This window comes from Xiphophorus couchianus, chromosome 18, assembly GCF_001444195.1.
Source record: "Xiphophorus couchianus chromosome 18, X_couchianus-1.0, whole genome shotgun sequence".
In the NCBI taxonomy this organism is placed as follows: Eukaryota; Metazoa; Chordata; class Actinopteri; order Cyprinodontiformes; family Poeciliidae; genus Xiphophorus; species Xiphophorus couchianus.
The window spans coordinates 18,304,923-18,327,034 of record NC_040245.1 but is presented as its reverse complement, the minus strand read 5'-3'; the positions used below and the strand labels follow the sequence as shown (position 1 = coordinate 18,327,034).

The 22,112-nt window shown below is 37.5% G+C and overlaps 1 protein-coding gene across 1 annotated transcript; it reads right to left on the bottom strand.

Annotated features, from left to right (window-relative positions):
* Positions 1–5,615: 5,615 nt before the first annotated feature.
* p2ry6 (pyrimidinergic receptor P2Y6) lies at positions 5,616–21,223 on the bottom strand. Its single transcript, XM_027999648.1, has 3 exons — positions 20,810–21,223; positions 8,120–8,544; positions 5,616–7,563 (listed from the first exon to the last, which is right to left on the bottom strand). Exons 2-3 carry the CDS (start codon positions 8,533–8,535, stop codon positions 6,891–6,893), a joined length of 1,089 nt encoding a protein of 362 aa, XP_027855449.1. The 5' UTR covers positions 8,536–8,544; positions 20,810–21,223; the 3' UTR covers positions 5,616–6,890.
* Between the last annotated feature and the right edge of the window lie 889 nt (positions 21,224–22,112).

Here is a 22,112-nt window from a genome sequence, read left to right as displayed (position 1 = left end):
CAGGATTTTCTTCTCTGTTGTTGTGATTTCTTGGAGGATGGCATATTCAGCTCTCAGCTTCTCTATAAGCTTCTTGTCCTCCTCTGTTTGCTCCAGGTGAGCTTTTCTCTCCTGCTCTACCTGATGCTGGTATGTCTCGATTTCTCCTGACATTTTGTGGAGGAGCTCCTCCTTCTCAGCTCTCATATGGTCTAGAAGCTTCTTGTCCTCCTCTGTTTGCTCCAGGTGAGCTTTTCTCTCCTGCTCTACCTGCTGCTGGTATGTCTCAACCTCCTGCTGTAAATCCATATTGTCTCTTTCAAACCTACGTTTTAGCTCCTCGTGCGAAATGTGAACCTGATCCAGTTTGTTCAGCATCTGCTTCTCTCTCTTTCTCAGAATTATGATTTCTCTAGCCATTTTTCGAAAGAGCTCCTCCTCAGCTCTCAGGTTGTTGACTAGCTTCAGACTCTCTTTCTCTCTTTCTATGTTTGCGTCTTTCTCACGTTTCACCTCCTGCCTTACCAGAGAAATGTCTGCTTCATATTTACAATGCAGCTCCTTGTAGGAAGTCTGGAGTTGGTCCAGTTCTTCTTGGACAGCCTCAGTTTTCTTTCTCTCAGCCTGTATTCCAGCTACAAATGCTTCCTGGCTGAGGAGGTGAGCCACCTTTAAATCCTCAAACTCCTGCTGCAAGGTCTTCTTCATGTTTTTCACACTGTTGTAAAATTTGGAAGCAGTGTTTGCAGCGTAAAGTTCTGCTGGATCACTGGACATCTCTTCTCTCTCTTCTCTCTCTAGTCTCTCCAGTTCCCTCTGTGCCTCTTCAGCCTCGTTGATGAGCGTTTCTCTGAGAGCTTCCTGCTGTTTTAGTCTGAGTTCCATCTCTTCCAGTTTGGCCTCCAGCTCGGCCGGGTTTTGGTCGTCTTCTAACCTCCCCTTGCAACAAGACTTCAAATCCTCAAAGTCTTGTTGCAAAGGCTTCTCCTTCATGTCTTTCACATCGTTGTGAACCTTGGAAGCAGTGACATCAGAGTTAAGGTCTCCTGGATCACTGGACATCTCTTCCCTCTCTTCTCTCTCTAGTCTCTCTAGTTCTCTCTTTGCCTCTTTGACCTCGTTGATAAATCTTTCTCTGAGAGCTTCACGCTGTTTTAGCCGGAGTTCCATCTCTTCCAGCTCCGCCTCCAGGTCGGCCATGTTTTGGTTGTCTTCTGACCTGGCGCTCTCCATTTCCAGACCGGAGTCCAGTCTTTGGGTTTCCTCATCTAAGATATCCAGATGTGCAGGAGCGAAGCTGCCTTGGGGGTTTTGCTGGACTCCCGTTCTCGCCTGGGGTCCCATCATTTTGTTGCAGTACTGCTGAAATAAGTGAAACATTTCTCCTCAATACAATCACTAAAGTTGTCAATTGGTAAACTACCTGAAAGAGCTTTGCGCACGTCTGAACTGGTCAGTGATATTGCAAGCAATGAAAAATATGCAGAATTGTGTCACATACAATTCTGAGTTGATGACATCACAGACTGCATCGCCAGTGACATCACAGAATCTTCCTTTGCTGGCGGTGTGACATCATTCCACCACCAAATATCTCACTCTTTATTCTTGTTTACATTCAAAATAGTCCATGATTCACTCGTTTTTATCCAAACTCATTTCCGTTTTGGGCCAGATCAAAAACCTGAATGTTCATAAAGGGCCTGTTGTGCCAGAACATATTGATAAAAACCAATTAAATTGTTAAAATATCAATAAATAGGTGTTTCAGCATCAATAAGTGTTTCTTAAAATAACATAATATTGAACATCTTTTCACACTAATCAGTTCATCCAGGATTGTTTTTGTGCTTTTCTGCAATCAACATCACAGATTTTGTGGCGCTAATTTAGAAATATTTGTAAGGAATTTTTTACAATATTTGCGCTAACATATGATGTTAAATGTGATCTTTTACTAATCGCTCTATCGGTCATGGACTATAACTTGACATCAGGTCAGGCTGAGACAGCAGGCACTTGAACTCAAATGTTTATGGTCAATTTTGAGAAAAAAATGTTGATAAACTCAGAAAACATGTTGATAAACTCAGAAAACATGTTGATAAACTCAGAAAACATGTTGATAAGCTCAGAAAACATGTTGATAAACTCAGAAAACATGTTGATAAACTCAGAAAACATGTTGATAAACTCAGAAAACAGGGGATCTGTTGATTTTTGTGTAAATTTTGCGGTTATTTGTAAAAACTGGAGGGGCCCATTGCTATGATTTGGAGTCTAGAGGGCCACATAAAAAGCTATGGCGGGCCAGATTTGGCCCTCAGGCCTTGAGTTTGACACACGTGCCATATATGATAATCTATAGGACTTTTTTCAATATCTAAACATTTTGAAGTTAATTTTGCTTGTTTAGTCAAACATTTATTTTCTTTTGTATTGTGGAAAAAGAGAGTGGGAAAGAAAATTTATAATAAATCGATGTAAACAACATGAAAAAGTAAAAGATAAAAACTAAAACTATTGATTTATAAATCTTGTTGAAAGTTGGTATTACCAGGGTTTTTGACCTCTCCCCTGACGTCCCGAAAGAGGGTCAAAAGACCCTGAGTCCAAACTGATGACTCTGATGGCTCAAATTAGCATCCCTTCTTCAATTGTAAATGTGGCCATTGACCGTCAGGCCAGAAGGTAGGAGTGTGAATAGTCCATGTTGGGGGTGGGTATCTATGATACGTACAGGAGATCAGGTCTCCTGTAGGTAATGCTCTTCAGTTTAGTTTTGAAGCATACATGAAGTGTTTTTGGAGAGATGTGACCTTTTGCAGCTGATCCATGATGTTGTGCTGCATTATCCAGGTCATTTTGCCAAATGTACATAGAGTTTGCAAAACATACAATCTGTTTCAAAAAATATGCAAAGGTTTTTCTAAAAGAAATTAGTAATGTTTTTCTTTTAAATAAAGCTAAGTGGGTTTAAAATGACAGTTTAGAAATAAACTAACCAAATTAATTGTGTTGATCCACCTCAAAAAAATCATGAAAAAAGTGTAAGCAAAAGAAATCTGGGAGACTTTGCACATGCAAATTTGCATGCAGCCTTTTGTGCTGTGGAGGATAAATAGGTGACTGCTTCACCTATTTAGTTCACAAGAACTAATGGCATTTATTTCAGTCATAATCTTGCGGGGGGTGACCAAGGTTCCATCACTATGTGACAGCTGCTCAGCAAACCTGGCAAACATGATTGACATGGCAGCACTGAATGCACATGTGCTTTATCAGGCATGCATTGGGGTGCAGGAGAGACGGGTGGACTTCCTGGTTGAGCTTGCAAAAGAGTTCGGTAACTCATGTGAGTGAGAAGAAGGCACACAAGGAGAAACTGCTTCGGCAACAACCTTCCACACCCAGCTCAGGCAAAAGGGCGAAGTGTCAGGTCAACCATCGATGCAGGATGCGTGTCCTGAGGCCGAAACATCATCAGTGACCCCTCACACCCCCACCATGGACTGTTCTCCCTGCTGCCCTCTGGAAAGAGGTTCTGCAGTATCCGGTGCAGGTCCACCTGGTTCTGAAACAGCTTTTTCCCACTTGCCATCAGACTGCTGAACTCTTAACTGGACTGCATTCAAAAACTGGTCTCCACTTTATACCTTGCACATGTACAGAGCTAAATAACTTCTATTTTACTGTCAGTCCTGCACTTTATATTTTATATTTAGATTTATATTCATATTTTATACTGTATTTTATTTTATTCTGGAGTAACCTCACAACATTGGAAGCTCAAAACACTGTCCTGAGCCGTATGCAACGAAATTTCGTTCTGTATACACCCTGTGCATGCAAAATGACAATAAAGTCAGTCTAAGTCTAAGGAACAATTGTACAACTGTGAGATGTGTTGAGGCCATTACCAGGGTAATTACCAGGGTAATGGCCTTATTTACAGAACAAAAGCGCCTGCTAGCTAAAATCTTTCAGGTCAGTCGACCCGTCTCTGGACTCCAAAGGTAGAAATGTTAAATGACCTTTCTCTGGTATTGCGTGTGTTAAAAGGACTCCTGCTGAATTTGGGTTGTAATTTGCTAAACTGTTAAATGTTCCTTACTGTTTTAAAGTGAAAGCCAAAACTACGGCCTTTTAACAACACTGAGTCTGCATACCTAATGTGAATAGATTTCTTCCCCCCCACAAGAATGAGGTTTTTATACAACTTAAATGATTCTTAAAAACAGCAAGTCTGGTAACCTCAATTCTTTTTGCATGTTTTCCCCATTTTTGTACGAGTTCTCTGCAGGTACTCAGGCATCCTCTTGCAGTCAAAAAATAGTAGACTATTTGGTTACTATAGTTTGCCCTTATGATTTAGTGAGTTTGTTTGTTCTGTAGTTCTCTGTGATGGGGTGGTGATCTGTACAGGATGTACTCCCCTGACTCCTTAAGATAGATACCACTCTGACCCTGTAAGGACAAGCACTCACAATGTGTGAGAGCCCTCTAATCAATAAAGATTAACATTTTACATATGTCTTGAATAAATACATTGGACCCCAAATACTATTTGACTAAAATGCCCCAAAGGAGGTTGCAGAGAAATTACAGGCTTTACAGCTACCAAAATGATAATTCTGGATAAATTTTATTAGTTAACAGAGAGAATTAACACCGCCTGGTTTCCTTGCCTGACTTTCAAGTATTGTTAATACATTTTTTTAATGCCCTCCAAAAGAAATTTGGGCTTCTACAGGATTATGGAAGATTCATCCAAATAGTAGTGCAAGTATTTGAGCTTGTATGTGTAATTTTGACCCAGTGAGGCTTAGAAACTTATGAAAAACTTAAAAAAAATAAACCCAACTTGCATGTACATAATTATTGTTTATAAAACTAATTCAGGTTTTTGTATAAACATTCAAATTCAAATAAATGAGATTCACGCCTGTAATGGAAGCACTTTAAATCATAGTCCATAGAAGTTATGTAGTTTGCATCTGTTTTTATTTGCTTTTTCAGCTGCTTCTATTACAAGTTATTTTAAATCATGGCAATACTGTTCAAAAACAATTTCACAGAAAACTGAGTCTAAAAAATTAAAATGTTTACAACACAGAGACATTTTTGACACCGAACATTTTTTGACATGTTACAGTTTTTCTAAAATGAAAATCTTTACACTTTTCAAAACACTACGAACAGCCACAATAAAATTGGCACTGTACAGATTTAATAAGTTTCCACCATCACATCAATCACATGATGTGATGGTGGCTCATATTTAGAGCATGGAAGGGGGCACTTTTTAAGTTATATAATTTAATAACTAAAAATACACTTTGTCCACATGCAAATCTTCAAGCACATTACTTCATATTTGTATTTTAAATGTTTATGCGTATGAATTGCATACATTTCACATTCAGTGAAACACATATTTGTCAAACACTAAGTTGGCTGGAGCTTTACTATTAAAGCTCCAGCTTTAATAAGCTTTCTGTGTTTATCTCAGCTAAACACAGAAAGCAAACGATGGAGCTGAAGTATTACCACATTACCTTATTAATGTGATTCTTAAAACTGTGGATTTTCAAAAAAAAAAAAAGAAAACGCTGGGAAAACATAAGTACAGCAAATGCATTGTTCGCATTGTTTTTATACTGTTCATTGAGACACAGATTCACAGTTTCTGCAGTTACAATGGCATTTTCAAACAAAACGGAGTAAAAAAAAACACATAATATGATAAAAGAAATACAAAGAGGCTCGCAATGAAAATCACACAGTACAAGCAAAAACAAACTGTAATATGCTGTATGACGGGAATTTACCATGAAAATTGAACAATTTTATATGCAAATGGATTTTAGACTGTGTCCAGTAAGAGCTATTAAAACAGTGCAATGCTAAGCAGTGCATTTCTTCTACTACCTCTGGTAAAATAAAGAAACTCTTAGTAACATAGGACCATCTCCACTGAAAGGCACCCCTGGTAAAGATGTGAAAAAAATCCTTCAAATGATTTCATATTTAATTCCAAGATAATTTCACATATGGAAACATTTAGAAATCCAAGGTAATTTTAGAAATTTCATTCAGTGAGGAAACAAATAATACTTCCTACAAAACATATTTAACAGAAGCATTTTTAAAACTATATCTTCCTTTAAGTTGATAAGTTGGGGGGTAAATATGTATTTGTACAGAGGTACGTCTTTCTTACAGACTCCTTAGAAGCAGAAGGGTTAGACTTACTTTAGGCCTTACATTTAGGCCCATAAATCGCCATTTTGTTACTTCTGAAAAAGTTCTTTGCTAGATTAACAGTATATGTGACGTATTAATGTCACCTCCAACATCAAAATGTACTTTCAATAAAACAATGTCCAAACTGCCAAAGTTAGTGCACTACGAGCTGAATATTGGTTGTAACTGGTTCATAATTAACTGCAGTGCAGATAATGTGATCCATGCTGAATAAATCATATTGATTACATTCAAGACAGAGCCAGTGTTTGGGTGCATTGGAGTACACACGACCTCCAGTGGTGAAAACATGAAACAACACGCTTTACAGCTTCAACATATTTGTGCTGAACAAATGTAAAGATCTTCAAATGAAAAAAAAAAGATTTAAGTTGCAAAAAAAGACTTCAAATTTCAATCTGTATTACTACAGCAAGTGCAATGACAAAATAACCACTTTGTCATATTTTTTTGTGTTTAATGCTGATCAGTTACAGGTTACAGTCTCTTCATTTGAAAATCAGGAACACACCCCAAGTCTTGTTGGTTGTAGCTGAAAATTTGACTGGATTCCATTCATTTCAGTCTTCAAGGACTTTCTTACTTAATGGTTGTTAAAATGGAGAAATAACAGCTAATGACAGATGTAGTCAAATGGGATGTGCTCACACTGAGGTTCCCTTGTCCCCGAGGGTGGTCACTTTGCGCATAAACCTCTTAGTGCTCTTGCGGTATCGCGGTTGGGTGAAGTAAAACAATATAGGGTCCAGGAAACTGTTCATGCTGGCAAATGGCCGTGTGCTCTTATAGATGATTGCAAACAAGTTCCTCATCTCACAGGGGGCACTGGGCAAAGTACGCACCACGAGGTACATAGTTTTAGTAAGGTGGAAGGGCAGAAAGCTTACACAGAACACGGCCACCACCACAAGGATCATCCTCACAGCCCTGTCTCGCTTCTCCCCCGTGGCTACCGAGACCCCGTGGTAGGACACGGGGCGGCAGAGGATGTGGGCCATCCGGCAGTAGCAGACCATCACGCCTAGAAAAGGAAGTAAGAAGCCGAGGAAGGTCAGAGCCATGCCGTAGGGATAATAATCCACTGAGCGCTTCGGCGTGCTCAGATCATAACACACGGTGCGGTTGCGCTGGATTCCTGTTGCAGCAAAGTTAAAAGTTGGTGCACAAAGGAAGAGGACCACCACCCACACCCCTGCACAGATTCCCCACGCCATCCTTCGGCCGCCTTCTTTCAGCCACACAGCGAAGGGGTGGCAAATCCCAACGTAGCGATTCACACTGATGCAGGTGAGGAAGAGGATGCTGCCATGCAGATTACTGAAATAGGAGAACAAATGTGTCAGTATCATTGGACTGTGCATCTTTATAAATGACTAATGACTTATAAGGAATTAATATGTGGTTTGGTAAAAACTAATTGCTTTTAGCAAAATCTCCTGCTAAAACTTTGTAAAAAAAAACAAAAAAACTCCATAGGAGAAGCTTTTCCTCTAGGAGAAGCTATTAACAAGAGTATTTTTCACAAAGAATTAGCAGGAGATTTTGCTAAAAGCAATTAGTTTTTATATTTATTTAACACAGAATTTCTTCCATACTGAGAGATTAATGGGTATAAACAATGGAAGATACACTAATTTCCCATTCTCTTTACAAGTGGTGCAAATAAATGTGCCCAACAGTGCACTGCCCAGTTATGTTTCATAGACTGATAGAGAAGATTAGCACTTTTATCTCATTAACACAGAACCACAATATACATACAGTATTCTCAACTACTTAGTATATAGTAACTTAATAAAGATCAATCCTAAATAATACCACAGCAAATTTCTATCTAGAGTGAAAATTAACCAAAATGCAACAGATAACCTACCTGTAGAACTGAAACCTGACCAGTTTACAGGCAAACTCCCCAAAGGGCCAGTAGTCATGGCTGGCATAGTTGTAGATGAGTAAAGGAAGTGACGTCACATACAGAAAGTCAGCTATGGCCAAGTTGAGCATGTAGATGTTGTTCCGGGAGATGTGGGGCCTCGTCCTCCATATCTTCAGTATGACGACGGCGTTGAGAGGAATGCCGAGCACAAAAACGACAATGTACACCGCAGGGAGTAAAATCTTCTTAAAGTCTTCTTTATATGTGCAGCGTAAGGAGCTGGCGTTGCTGAAGCTGCTGACATAGATATGTGTGGTGTTTGGTTCTGATTCTAAATGGGTGGAGAGCAGGTCCAAAGTGATCGCTCTTGAGATTAGCGACTCAGTAGGAGGGGGGTTGAGAAAATGTTGCATCTTCACATCCTGCAAGACAGGCACAGGATGAAATGTTAAGATCAGAGTTGATATTTACTTTTATACAACCGATCAGTGTTCTGTGTTCCTCTACAATAACAAACAACAAACTCAATATGAACTGATTCATTTAAAGTTCCTCTGAGGTCAGATGATGACTCCATATTCAAGATACAGCAACATTCCACCAGAGGGCAGACAAGAACTACATTGACGATAAAGAATATAGAGCAAAATAAAGCAAGCTCTAACAGTATCTGAAAGAATGTTGAAGTGGTTAATAAACAAAATGAGTTGAAAAGGAGAGGTAAATATGGTTGATTAACTTGTATGCTATGTCTTTCTTTTAGGGCCTTAAAAGATAAAAATTATTATGTGCATGATTCTAATTTATGATTCTTTGGTATCAAAACTTAATCCAACAAAAATAAACAGACTAAAATCATTGTGTACCACACATGCCTCATTATTATTATACATTTTTACACCAAAGATCTGCAACACTGGTAAACACATGCATATTCTGAAGGACTTGAAGCTGTACCTGCAGCAAAAGGTGGTTCTTCAAAAAAAAAAATACCAGAGTGGCTTTTTCCTAGCACAATACACCTTTTTGAAAGAAACATTATTATTATTATTATTATTATTATTATTATTATTATTATTATTATTATTATTATTATTATTCCAATTAACAATTATGCACTGTGTGTTTGTGTCTGGACCTAAATCACACTTAAATACACTAAACTTTGTGATTGTGATGTAAAGGAAATGAGAAAAATTACATGGGTTATGAAAACTTTTGCAAGCTCTATATTGCCAATGGAAAAAACTAAATCTAGTAAACCTAACCTGGGTGTATAAAATATGATACCTTAATTTGTGTCAAAACTCTTTGACTAAATACCACAATAGTCTGTCTAGACTCTTCCTCAGACCTCACACAGTCTGGAGCAGAAAAGGAATTAATAAAATAATCCTAAATAATGATTATTTAGGATTCCAGCATCAGACACATCCAAGTCTTCCAGGGAAGCAAGGAGTTGAGCAAGTGGTTTACTTAAGCTACTAACTCCATAAAAGCATTACTCATGCCATTTCACAACATGGTATTTGTAAGGACAAGTGAGACATTTTAAAAACTGCCTGAGTTTGTGTGTTTTAAAACTTTTTCAAGAGGTTGTGGGTTCCTCAGGGCCCATCCCTCTGAGTGGGTGCAAGAACAGTGACGACTGACTTCAGGTTTTCTGGCAACGCCGGAAGAGGCAAGAAGAAGTGTGCCGGTAGACCATAAATTGTCATATCAATGAATTGTTACGTCAAAAAAAGGAGAGCAAAGTTGTCTCAAATAATTCTGAGATAAATTCTGAGACAAATTTGTCTCAAATAATTCTGAGACAAATTTGAATTGAAAAGAGAACACATTTCTACTAATACACTGGAGTTTAAAATATCTCTCCTTTCGACTAGCGTTAATCTGCAAATTTGCTCCTGATCAAACTGCATTTACTGTAAATGTCCACCCTTCAGATTGTGAAATGAAAGTCGTCAAGGAGAGAGTTAACACCTGATGTATTGTCTTCATTTCCAAAGAAACGTTTACCACTAGGTCAGGCATGTTGAGTACAAAGAAAGGAAATCACTTATCTACACTGACTTGGAAAACAAGAATGAAAAGTCCAGCAGGATTTCCAACAATTATTCCAACAAATGACCGGTAAACAAATTACGGTTAAATATCAACAGAGATTCATTGACTGGAAAAGGCACAAGGTGATGCTTATCTTCCTCATTAATTTTTAAAGGTGGAGAATTATGAGGACCCAAAGAAAACTGATTTTAAATTGAGAAATTCTGTTTTAAAATTACAACTAAGAGCGATTACTACTAAGATATGTTGTTATCTCATCCCTTTAACAACATAAAGGGATGACATAGATTTTTATGTTTGCTCTATGATCCAAATGTCCCCGCTATTTCAATTTACAGCACATCTTACATTTATTGGCAACCCTAAGTATGGTAAAATTATTCATATTTCATACTTTTAAACATTTGCTTTGTTACCTTTCATATTTGCGCTGCCACCTTTCTCAGCCAAATCACCTTTGTGAAAAAGATCCTGATCTCAGTATTTATATGTGTAAAACTTTTAATAAGATGTTTGATATTAACCTTAACTTGCAGCAGCATAATCTCAATCTCAACTTGACTTCAGTAATTGTATTCAAGAGGGAAAGCAACCCCATATAAAAAAAATAAGTTGCTATTTTTGAATTTAATATGTACAGTACAGACCAAACGTTTGGACACACCTTTCTAATTCAATGGGTTTTCTTTATTTTCATGACTATTTATAAGGCAAGAAATCCCACTTATTAACCTGCCAGGGCACACCTATGAAGTGAAAACCATTTCAGGTGACGACCTCTTGAAGCTCATCAAGAAAATGCAGAGTGTGTGCAAAGCAGTAATCACAGCAAAAGGTTGCTACTTTGAAGACACTAGAATATAAGGGGTATTTTCAGTTGTTTTACACTTTGTTGTTTAGTGCATATTTCCACATGTGTTATTCATAGTTTTGATGCCTTCAGTGTGAATCTACAATGTCAATAGTCATGAAAATAAAGGAAACTCATTGAATTAAAAGGTGTGTCCAAACCTTTGGTCTGTACTGTATATGTATCTGACGTTAGATTTACTGGCAATCTGGGCATGCCGTGGTGGCGTAGGGGATAGCGTGACCCATGTTTGGAGGCCTTGAGTCCTCGACGTGGCTGTCGCTGGTTCAACTCCCGGACCTGGTGATGTTTGCCGCATGTCTTCCCCCTTTCCTGTCAGCCTACTTTAATATAAGGGACACTAGAGCCCACAAAAGACCCCCTGGAGGGGTACAAAAAAAAACTGGCAATCTCAACATTTACAGGATGAATGCATTTTTTACATTAAAGAATTACTATTTTACATTATATATTTTTTTAGGTCTTAAAATGATGAAAAACATAGTGGAGTGGCAGGATTTCAAAACATATGACTAAAAAGTACGTAATTTGCATCAAGACTTGTTCCATTTTTATCAACATTTTTCAATAGACAATCTCTGGAATAAAGCTTTTCTTAATACTTATAAGCTGAATCATGTGACAATGCTGGAAGACCAGAGTTTATCTAGCCACCCAAGATAAATCTCCACATTTCACATAGTGAACTACAGAAAAAGTCTAGTAGGATCACTTGGTCTCCATAATAATGGTTTATTTTAAGGATTTTAACACATTGTTTCTATGTGTTTTGAAAGTAACGTGTAAAACAAACAAGATGTAATCTGCTGTTTGTTTGGTTTCTTTTGCCAATGTTTACAGTAAGCCTCACATGTGTTCAAATGGAAACATTGACTGGAGGAAAACAGATCCAGGACATAAACTCATGTTACACTGCCAGTGACGGCACTGTGTTATTTCTGTGTGATGACCTAGTCTGCCCTCAGCAGAAAGTTAATGTATAAAGGGTGTTTCTGAAATCTGCAGCATGTTTGTTTGATTTATGTTGGATTGTTTCTGTTTTTATATGCCCTTCCTGAGACGACTTAAAGCCAGGAAGGCTACAGATCCAGACTGGGTGTGCTTCCAGGGTGTTCAAAGGAAAGTGCTGTAAAACTGGGAGAACTTTTATTGTACATCTGCAACACAAGAGTTCACTAAGATGTAGGGCTGTAGGTGCACTACACTAACCACCAGTACAGGGGTGCCTCAGGGCAATGTGCTTTCGCCCCTACTTTTTACCTGTACACCACCAATTTCAACTACAACTCTGATATACATCCAGAATTTCTCTGGCAATGCTGCAAGTGCATCAGGAGGGAGGCGGAGGAGGTGGGAGAGTACAGAAGACTGGTGGGGGACTTTGTGGCATGATGCAGGAGAAATAAACTCCAGTTCAATATCACTAAAACAAATGATATACTAGACCTATTCAGGGTAACACTTCCCTTCCAGCCAATTACCATAAATAGTAATGATGTAGAGGTGCTCAGCACATACAAATATCTGGGTCTACATCTGGACAATAGGTTGAACTGACTCCTAAATACGGACAATGTATACAGGAAAAGGCAGAGCTGATTGTATTTTGTGAGAATACTTCCCTCTTTTAATGTGAGCTCTAAGCTACTGTGTCGATTCAGTCGATTGTTTACTTCTCTGTTGGCAGAGTAATGCAAGGAAGAAGGATCATTGGTGGAACTCATGATTTTTTTACGTCTACATAAACTCAGTGATGTACATGTGTATTGATGATTTTGATTATGACATTTGACAAAATGTAATGTTTATTGCTTGTTTCACACTTGGTGACTGCATGATGTAAAGCCCTTGGAACTGCATTGTAGCTGAAATGACCTATACAAATAAAATTTACATAAAATTGTCTCAAGACAGGCCAAACTACTAAAATGTTGCTCAAAACATGTGCAAAAAATGATCTGTGTTCCCCATATGATTGTTATGTCTTTGCTCTATGATTAATGTTTTCATCATAAATTTTTGGGGTCAGGTTTAAAATTGTCTACACATGTTTTCTGTAAACCATCAAGCAGAAATAGATTTTAACAAAAGGTACAGTCAATGGCATTCTAGCTTTTTGGGTTTATAATTAGTCATTTTTATAATCTATATTAATATGCAACTTTGGTTAAACAGCCCTTAATGGGCCAAAATGGACCCACATGAGCACATAGTACCAAATGCACCACCATTCACTTCTTGTTTACTTCTACATACAGTCACTTAGCAGATGTTTATTATGCAATAGCACAACACAGAGGAGAGTAATATTCAGTTTTGTGTTCAGTAATAAGTCCGTGCATCAGTATGAAGGGTTTAATAACTTTTCATGAGAGACTACAGTTGGAACAAGTAGAGGAGTGCAAAATCAGTGCTTCTCAGGCTTAATAGTTTTAGCCTGTAGATTCGGCAGAAAGAACGGAAAGAATCTACATTTGGCAACTTTATCATCATAGAGGCAAAAACAAAAACAATCTTGCCTCCTGAGGCTGCCTTATCGGTAGAGACTGTGATATCAGGCAGTATTCCAGGAAGAAATGTAGCAATTTATATAGCTGTTTAGAGTGAACATTTGCATCTCAATATCTGGCATAAAGTACTCAGGACGCATGAAAAATGGAAGGCAGAGTTAGAATCTTACCCCAATTAATTTAAGGTCCGTTGATCTGATGTTTAATGTTTTCATTATGTAAAGCATCTTGAATTCTCTCGTTGCTGAAATGAGCTATGCAAATAAACTTGCCTTGCCTAGTGCTGACATCTATTTATCAAAAATACAAATAGCTACAACAGAAAAAACTTCAATAAGAAAACAACAGGAAGTGTGTAAACATGTGCAGCCATGAAAAACTAATTTTAATAACTAGTCTGAAGCAAAGCAATTCTGAACGATCAAACTTAAAATCAAATAAGTACTGATTTGTGGACCATAATCATCTAGTCAGCTAAATAAAGCATTTGTACTCCATCGAAATAATGCGCTTTCACATAAAAATAGCTTTGGTTTTCACATGGATAATAAGATATTTTTCCTCTTATTTTGAGAAAGTGCATGGAAAATATTCACAGTAGGAGTGCTGTTCTCAATTTTCACTAAACCAAAAATAATGTATCTAATTTGATCAAGGATGAAAAAGCATTATTCTGTGCTTCTGTGCTGCTTTAATTACTGCTTTCTGCCTCGAACAAAGGATTTAAATTCAAAGTTCCGGTCTAACATGCTAACTGAGCCTTCTGCTCATTCACCCACACAAAGCAAAGCCTGCAAATAAAAACACCTGAATGTGCAGGATTGTGAGGGATCCACAAGAGTCATGTCTGGAGGGTAACATCACAAATCAATGCCAGGGTCGCTGTCTTTCCCTGAACTATTTTGACCTCTACCATCCACTTATAAACACTCCTACAGGAGTCATGCTGCACTGACTTTTGAGAGTTGCCTGCAGACACAGCTAAGAGTGACACAAATTTATTTTTAAACTAGAGTTGCAAGTGGGGGAGAAGCAAGTTAGTACAAATATGGCAGATTGAAGACTAAACATAACCGGGTGGGAAATGCAGTGCTTCAAACTGTTTAGATTACTAAATATGTGGTTGTGTTAGAATGATGACTTTCAAACTTTGATTACTGGAAAGTGAAACAATATTTAAAACATTTCCAAGATCTGCAGAAATGTGACTAATCAACAGAGAAGGTGGTCAGACTATAAAACAAATGTACATTTGAAGCAAAACATAATAAATTTGTAAAATCTTCTGGAAAAACCAACATACCAGACATACAAAACTTCAGCAGCCTCCCTCTAACCAGCTGCATCATGCGTTATCTAATAAACAACAGACCCGTTAGGCCACAAAAATTATGACCTTGTGCTCAGAGACTCTGTTTCTCCGTAATTTCACAGAGCCAGAAATGTAAATGACCAGAGGGGGAAGACAAAGAGGTCATAAAAGCAAGCCAGGAAGTCTTCGCCTTTACTGACTTTCCTCTGTTTCTATTAATCTTGACTAAACAACACTGCTATGCACGCCCTGGCACACGTGTTGTCTTTTCTTAATCTAGAATAAAGCTGACATACAAAAAACACTTTAGAAAATGCACAAAAGACTCATTTATACATGCAGAATCACACATGACTATAGTAATCAAATAAGCAAATGAAACCAGACCCAAGGCTGTATGTGGCACATGCCTCCGTTTCTTGTTTCAATCAGAAAAACAGACACCCCGATTAGAACAGCGAACGCTATGCTGGCAGTGGTGAGGAAGGCCAATGTAGCCTTTATGCAGGACAGTTTAAGCGAATCAGCAGCTCCATAAATAGACGGACGGGTGATGAGGAGGGCTGGAGTGCTGACACAAGCACACTGCTTACCATAAGTTATCAAAGTAATAAAATCATTTCTAGGTTTGCCAAAAATAACAGCAATCACATCCAAGTAAGTCGCACACGTGCTCTTCCTGTTTTCGTCGGACTGAGAATCTGCATGAATTGTTTTGCTGTTAAGGACTAAATTTAAAAGCATGAAAGTTAATATTTTCCTCGATGACTACAAATATTGCGCATTAAATCCTGTCTTTACCCAGTTCTTAAATGCACAAAGAATTGAGACACATTCCTAGAAGTCCCTTTGCAAAATGTCTTCAACTATGGTAACTTGTTGACAAAAAAAAAAACACGTTCATGCTTGTCAATGTTGGAATATGGACAGATTTAATTCCACATGGAAAGAATAACAAGCAGCAGCTCATGTGTCTGAAAACTCAGGTTTTTAGGTATGCATAATGAACTGCAAACAAGAAACTACAAAAGATCAAAGTATGTGGACAGGTCACAATGATGCCTCTATTGCGATAATCAACCTTCTGCGCCTCTGGTTCATATTCAGTAGGATATTGTGCTCATTTTAGCTCATTTCCTGCAGAGATTGGGAGACATTGGATTAATTTGTTATAATTCCCCCTAATTACTTGTTTACATGCTTCTCGACCCAAATCAGTTCTAACTGACAAGAGGCTGAAGCACTGATACAAGAAAATCAAGTGCTAGTTGTTTTTTAAATATTAAAACATTTATTGTCATTTTGGGCTCAATAACATAGCGTACATGGGAAACGGTGCCTTTTGTTTCTTTTAAAACCAGCAGTCTTAAGAAAGATTTAGATAAAGCAAATGTTTGGGGTTGTATTTAAGTGGATGGCTTGGACATTTAAATCTGCACCCAAAACAAAGTCTCCTTTCAGCATGTCTTGCTTAAAAGCACAGTAAATCAGCTTGTTATTTACATTTGACTTAGATTATCAGAGGAAGAAGTATTTTTAAACTTGAATTTTGTCAGACTTAGTAACATTATAAAACATTTAAGTATATAACATTTTACCATTTTAGGTTTAGATTTTCTGTACGATGCAGAACTCCTGGCATAGAAGGAATGAAGCACCAAAGTTTAAATATTTATGTTAAGACATTATCTTTCATTGAACACGTTAGGATAGATCTGTATGTAATATAAAACATGCTTAATTACAATTTTTTTGCATAAAATTATTCTTGCATAATGAGATTTCACTTTGATCAGTTCTGTCTATTTTGAGCTCCTTTCCAAACTGATCTGTTTTAGGACCTCTTGTCACTTTAAATCCAAATAAGCTGCTGCTATCCACGACCCCTAAGCACAATGTTTATGCTTGCACTTTATAAAGCTGAAAATGGCTCCACTCAGCTGTATATCTTTGACTCTAAGATCCAAAACCAAAGGAGGTGGAGCCTTCTGTAAAACTAACAAGAATGCAACAAGTGTTTTCTGGATGGTAAGTCAACAACCATCCAGAAATGGCTGCTGGACAAGACAAAATACTTGTCTTGTCCTGCAGCCATTGTACTCTAGGTAATCGGCTGTGCTTGGCTTGAAGTTGCTAGGTAAAAGGGGAAGTGACAGCTGATTGTGACTTAATAATTGGGAGGTTTTTGAAACGGCTCATTTTCCAGGCATCAAAAAACACTCTACTTATTTGCTAGAAAACAGCTGGGTTCTTTTTCAAGTGTTTGGTCTGTTTCTAGAAGTAAAGACCCTATTCAAAGTACAAAAATGTGCCGAAGAGCTTAAAAGCCGTACGAGAGGTGGAAGTGACAAAGAAACCAACTTAGCTAATCAGATCATATTGGGCAGAAGCTGAGTGAAAGTGCAGACAGATGGAAATGAAGGGATAGGAAACAGCAGAGAAGGGGAACAAGCTGGCAGGCTGTGGGAAAGCTGAAAGATAAACAAAGCAGAACTTAAGAAAAAAACTGAAACTGACATAAATAGCAAACAAAAAGAAACACCAATCTAAGGAAACAAATTCAAAGCACAAATAATGAGAACTAACACAATGAATAAGCAATGAAAACTAAAGTACTAACACCTCAGAATCATAACAACAGCACTACGCTAATGTTGAATTATCACTCAGTGGTGTGTAAAAGGACTATTCCACTAATTATTTCTAATGAGTACAAACTGAGATCTGTTTTATTTCAGTTTTTTTTTCAGAGACTCAGGTATGTATCCTTTTGATATTAAAAATCTAATCTAATAATAAACACTGAAACATATTTTAAAATTCAAGTTTCTTTTTCCGATATAAATAGAGTCTCGGAAAATCAATTCAAATTCCATAATTTTCTGGACTACATTGGAAAATGCCTTTTAGTTGCAAGAAGGTTGCATTTTAGGATTTTTTTAATCAATCTGTTTGCTTTGGACTTTTACAGCTTTTATACATGTTGTGCATGTACACGTGCACAAAACAGTTTGGCTTCCATTCTCTAAATTACAACACATTTAAAATGTGTTCAGTCATGCTGTGCAGTGGGTGTAGCCCTGGTGTGTTCATCAGAAGAGAACGCACGCTTATTCTTTAGAATCTGATGACTAATGTTTGTTGTACGGTGAGTGAATGGTACACAGGAATAACCCTGAGGCACTACTTTTATAAATAAAGTGCCATCTACAAGTACACTGCCCTGTTTTGTGGAAACGATTATGTCAAACAACAAACCTATTGCACAATGACACCAGAAATATCTGGATAAGCTGTTCACAGTGCTAAGTCCTTACAATTGACTTTAATCAAAAGCAGATCTCCATGATCCAACAGAAAATTAAGAATTTAGCTATTTAAGCATAGTTCCATTTAATTGGACAAAAACTCTAAAAAAAAAAATGCATCAAAATACATGATATCGATTGATCCACTGACACATTGATAATACTCTCAGTTCTTACACTTTTTGCGTTTGATAAATAGGTTTTTTTAAGCAAAATTGGGCGATTTGATCTGCGACTGACTGGTGAATCTCTAGAAATAATAGCATACGTTACTGGCTTGCTGATAGTCCACAAATACTTTTGTCCATCATCTTCTGGGAACTTGTTTTTATTTTCTGTCTTAATCATTATTGTTCAGAATGTAATCTAGTGGTAAAAACATGTTTTGCCTAACGTCTGCTGCTGTGGGTTGCTGTAGCTTTTCTACAAACACATTTGGCCAGACACACAGCTTATCAGAAGCTTAACAGGCTTCCAGATAGATGCTGTGTGGTTGATATTGTCATGAAACTGCTGCAGAGACAGCAGACAAATGTGAAAACAGAGAGTGTAAAGAGAAAAAACACAGAAACTTTCTTTAACATTGACTCTGACTGCTTCCTCAGTCCATATCTGACAGACAGTCTTGGAGAATTAAACCAACTTTTGTTCTTAGTCCTCATTGAAGACTATAAATCTGCATAATGGGCTTAAGACTATTTACTCACCAAGTATAGTCACTATTCTTTTTTCTCACACTTGCAGGAATTTAGCACCTTCAAACCAGAGCTGCATTATATTCATCCACGTCTCCCAGACAAAACCCCCCACAGAAGCCCAATCACTGCCAAGCAGAAAGCAATCTTCAATAAAATCATAGCTGGCATGCCAATGTTTCCCACAGTGCTTGCCAAGTTCTTAACATATGTTAGCCTATGTAAACTACTCACTTATACAATTTGCATTGTGAAAACTTATCTTTAGTAAACCCCATCTTATTGTTACAATGAAACACCCCAAAAAATATATTGTAGTCTGAAAATCTTGCATGTGTTTATGCAATGAAAGCATTTAGAATGTAAGAAACCCCTAAATAATCAAATTATTTCATATGGGAAAAAAAGGAATACAAAGTTTTTCAAAGATCTAGTTATTTGACAATTTCAAATTCCATAACACTCTCGAATCCTGGCAAATTTAATTATTCCCTTGTGCCATTACTCTCCCAGACTCATAATAAAAATACTGAAATTTATGTGTAGCTCTCTGCACTGCATTCTTTCTGGCTTGAAAGAAATATTGCTGTTTTGTGAACACTACATAGAAGTAAGTCACTTGTCAAGGTTATGGAAGTTCCCAATAATCTCCATGATGTTTTTTTCCCTGCATTGCAGTTTAGTCATTTATGAGGATTGTGGCTAAATGGGAAAGGTAATTGTCTTGCAGTTGGAAAGTTGCAGGTTTAATTGGCTAGAAATTTAAATGACAAGAAAAGTGCTATGCAAGTCCATTTACTACGCGTAAGTACAGAGTAGTGTTATTGTATTTTTAAAAAGTGGGTTAAGCATACGAGTCACCTTTCAACCAGTCAAGCAGTAAAAAAATAAAAAAATAAAACATCATGAGAACTACCTGAGATAATTGTATGGCGACATTCCTGTGTAATTTTTTGGCTTGATTTTACTGGCTGACCTTAAAAGCTTCATTCCATTCTCAGGTCATCACACCTTTAAGTCTAACTTCAGAACTTGTAGCGCTCGCTAAATAATGAACTCTTTTGCCTCAGACTACAGGGATTAGGTTCTCAAGAGAGAGTTTTCTGTACAAAATGCCATCATCTAACACACATAAGTTCCCGTGTTCAATATAACCCTTGAATATTTTTTAATTTACACTCTAACCACAAACTTCAAAAGATGTTGTTGGGATTTGGGGTAATAGACCAACACAGAATAGTCTAAAAGTTTGTTTTGTTTGTTTGTAAAAATGTGTCAGTTGTACACGCCCCCTTTACTCTTATACTTCTAAATAAAATCCACTGTTATCAAATTCTTCTTAGTCTCAGTGTAAATCCAGACAGACAGGTCAAAAGGGCGAACATCATGGAAACGTTTAAGTGGGTTTAGGTTATAAAACAACTGTCCAGGCTTTGACCATTTCACAAAACTCTGTTTTAATACATTGTCTGTAAATATGAAGGGTATCGCACAACTAAAACCTTCCAGGGATTGACTCTACTTTGTGTTCTGTCACATGAAATCCCAAAAACATTCATTGAAATTGATACTTATAATGTGAGAAAATGTGAAAGTTCAAAGGGTGTAAATACTCTCGCATAGTGCTGAATAAGACCTGTGATTTCACAAGAGTCTGTCAGAAAAAAAAAAAAAGCTATTTCAGCTCATCTCAGTTGAGACGTATTCCTTTATGCATGTTACTTTTACTCTCAGTTTCTAATGCAATAAAATAATCTCCCATAAAAAACTTAGTATTTAACCACAATTCTGTGCAATTCACCAGTGGCAACACTTAACGCATTAATTTGTTTGGGGGTTGTTGTTTTTGTTTTATGTCTTAGAATCAGGCCACTTCCTCTTTGGATTAGTAAGAGAAAAGAATAAGTAACTAAGCAGAACTTACCCTGAACAACCTTAACAAGAACTCGAACTATCCATGAGCGATTTCTTCGTTCTCGAGGTTCTTCTGAATCACAACGTGGCGCAAAATCGACGCTTAAGACAAGTCAGTGTGAACACAGTGGAAGCCGCAGTGAGGGAGAGCAGGTCTTTTATCTGTCTTTCTCTCCCGGACCTACCTGCCTGCCTGCCTGCTGCACTTCGCGCTTTGTTGTTTTTGCACCACAACGTGAAGCAGCGCGCGCGCTTTCTAAGAGTTACGACACCGCGGTTCAGCAAGCACGCGGACAGTTTCTTAACTTAAACATGAGCCTAGAGCTACACTTTTAAGACGCCAAATACTTTTAGAGCTGTTCCTTTGTTTGACTGGTTATTGGACTTTCTACGGGTTAACGAATTTGTTCCCCCCCGAACATTCATCGAACAGCTTGAGTAACCATTCAGGAACGTACTGAATGGGTGGTGATTGGTGCCGGAGCCCCTTCCATTTCCCTTTGATAATGGACAGATTTGTTTTTAGGCACTGTGGCAGAAATCTAATAATTTAAAGTTACAAAAAATAGTTCCAACTAAAAACAAACAAACGATGAGTATGAAAAGTTTTGGTCTCAGGGTCAGCCAGCCTTAAATATACAAATGTACAGTATATGTATGTATGTATGTATGTATGTATGTATGTATGTATGTATGTATGTATGTATGTATGTATGTATGTATGTATGTTTATTCTCTAGACTTGTAATTCATACTATTATAACTCCTGATAAATGCAGCTATAACAACAGACAGTGGAAAATGAGGTGGAAACAATATGAGCTTCATAAGACGGCAACAGGCAGTTAATCAAAGACCAAAGCACAGCCCAGACTATTTCAGATAATACACACAGGATGTTACCAAACTGAGTTTGTTTTTTCTTATCTTGCCTGATCTGATCTGCCACCTCTCCCTGGTTAGTTAATATTCCAGACTGCACAGAGGAAATAACCCAGAAACACATTAACATGATTTTAATTTAATTTAGTCCATAATTACTTCAACATTTTGACTAGGATTTCCTGGAAGAAAACATAACTTATCAGTGAGTCTTTTGGAGTTAAGCTAAAGGCAATCTGAAGTAGAACTTGTGCTGGGTCACCAAGTGCTGCTATCCTGTGTCATCTGCCATGTACAGGATAAATGTAAAGTTGGTTGGTGTTACTACATCTTATGACATTAAAGGAATTGTCAGCAGTTGTGAAAAACACAATTCTCATTCATCTTATTATTGCTTCATCTTATTTGTTTTGGCTGTCAAATTACTTAGC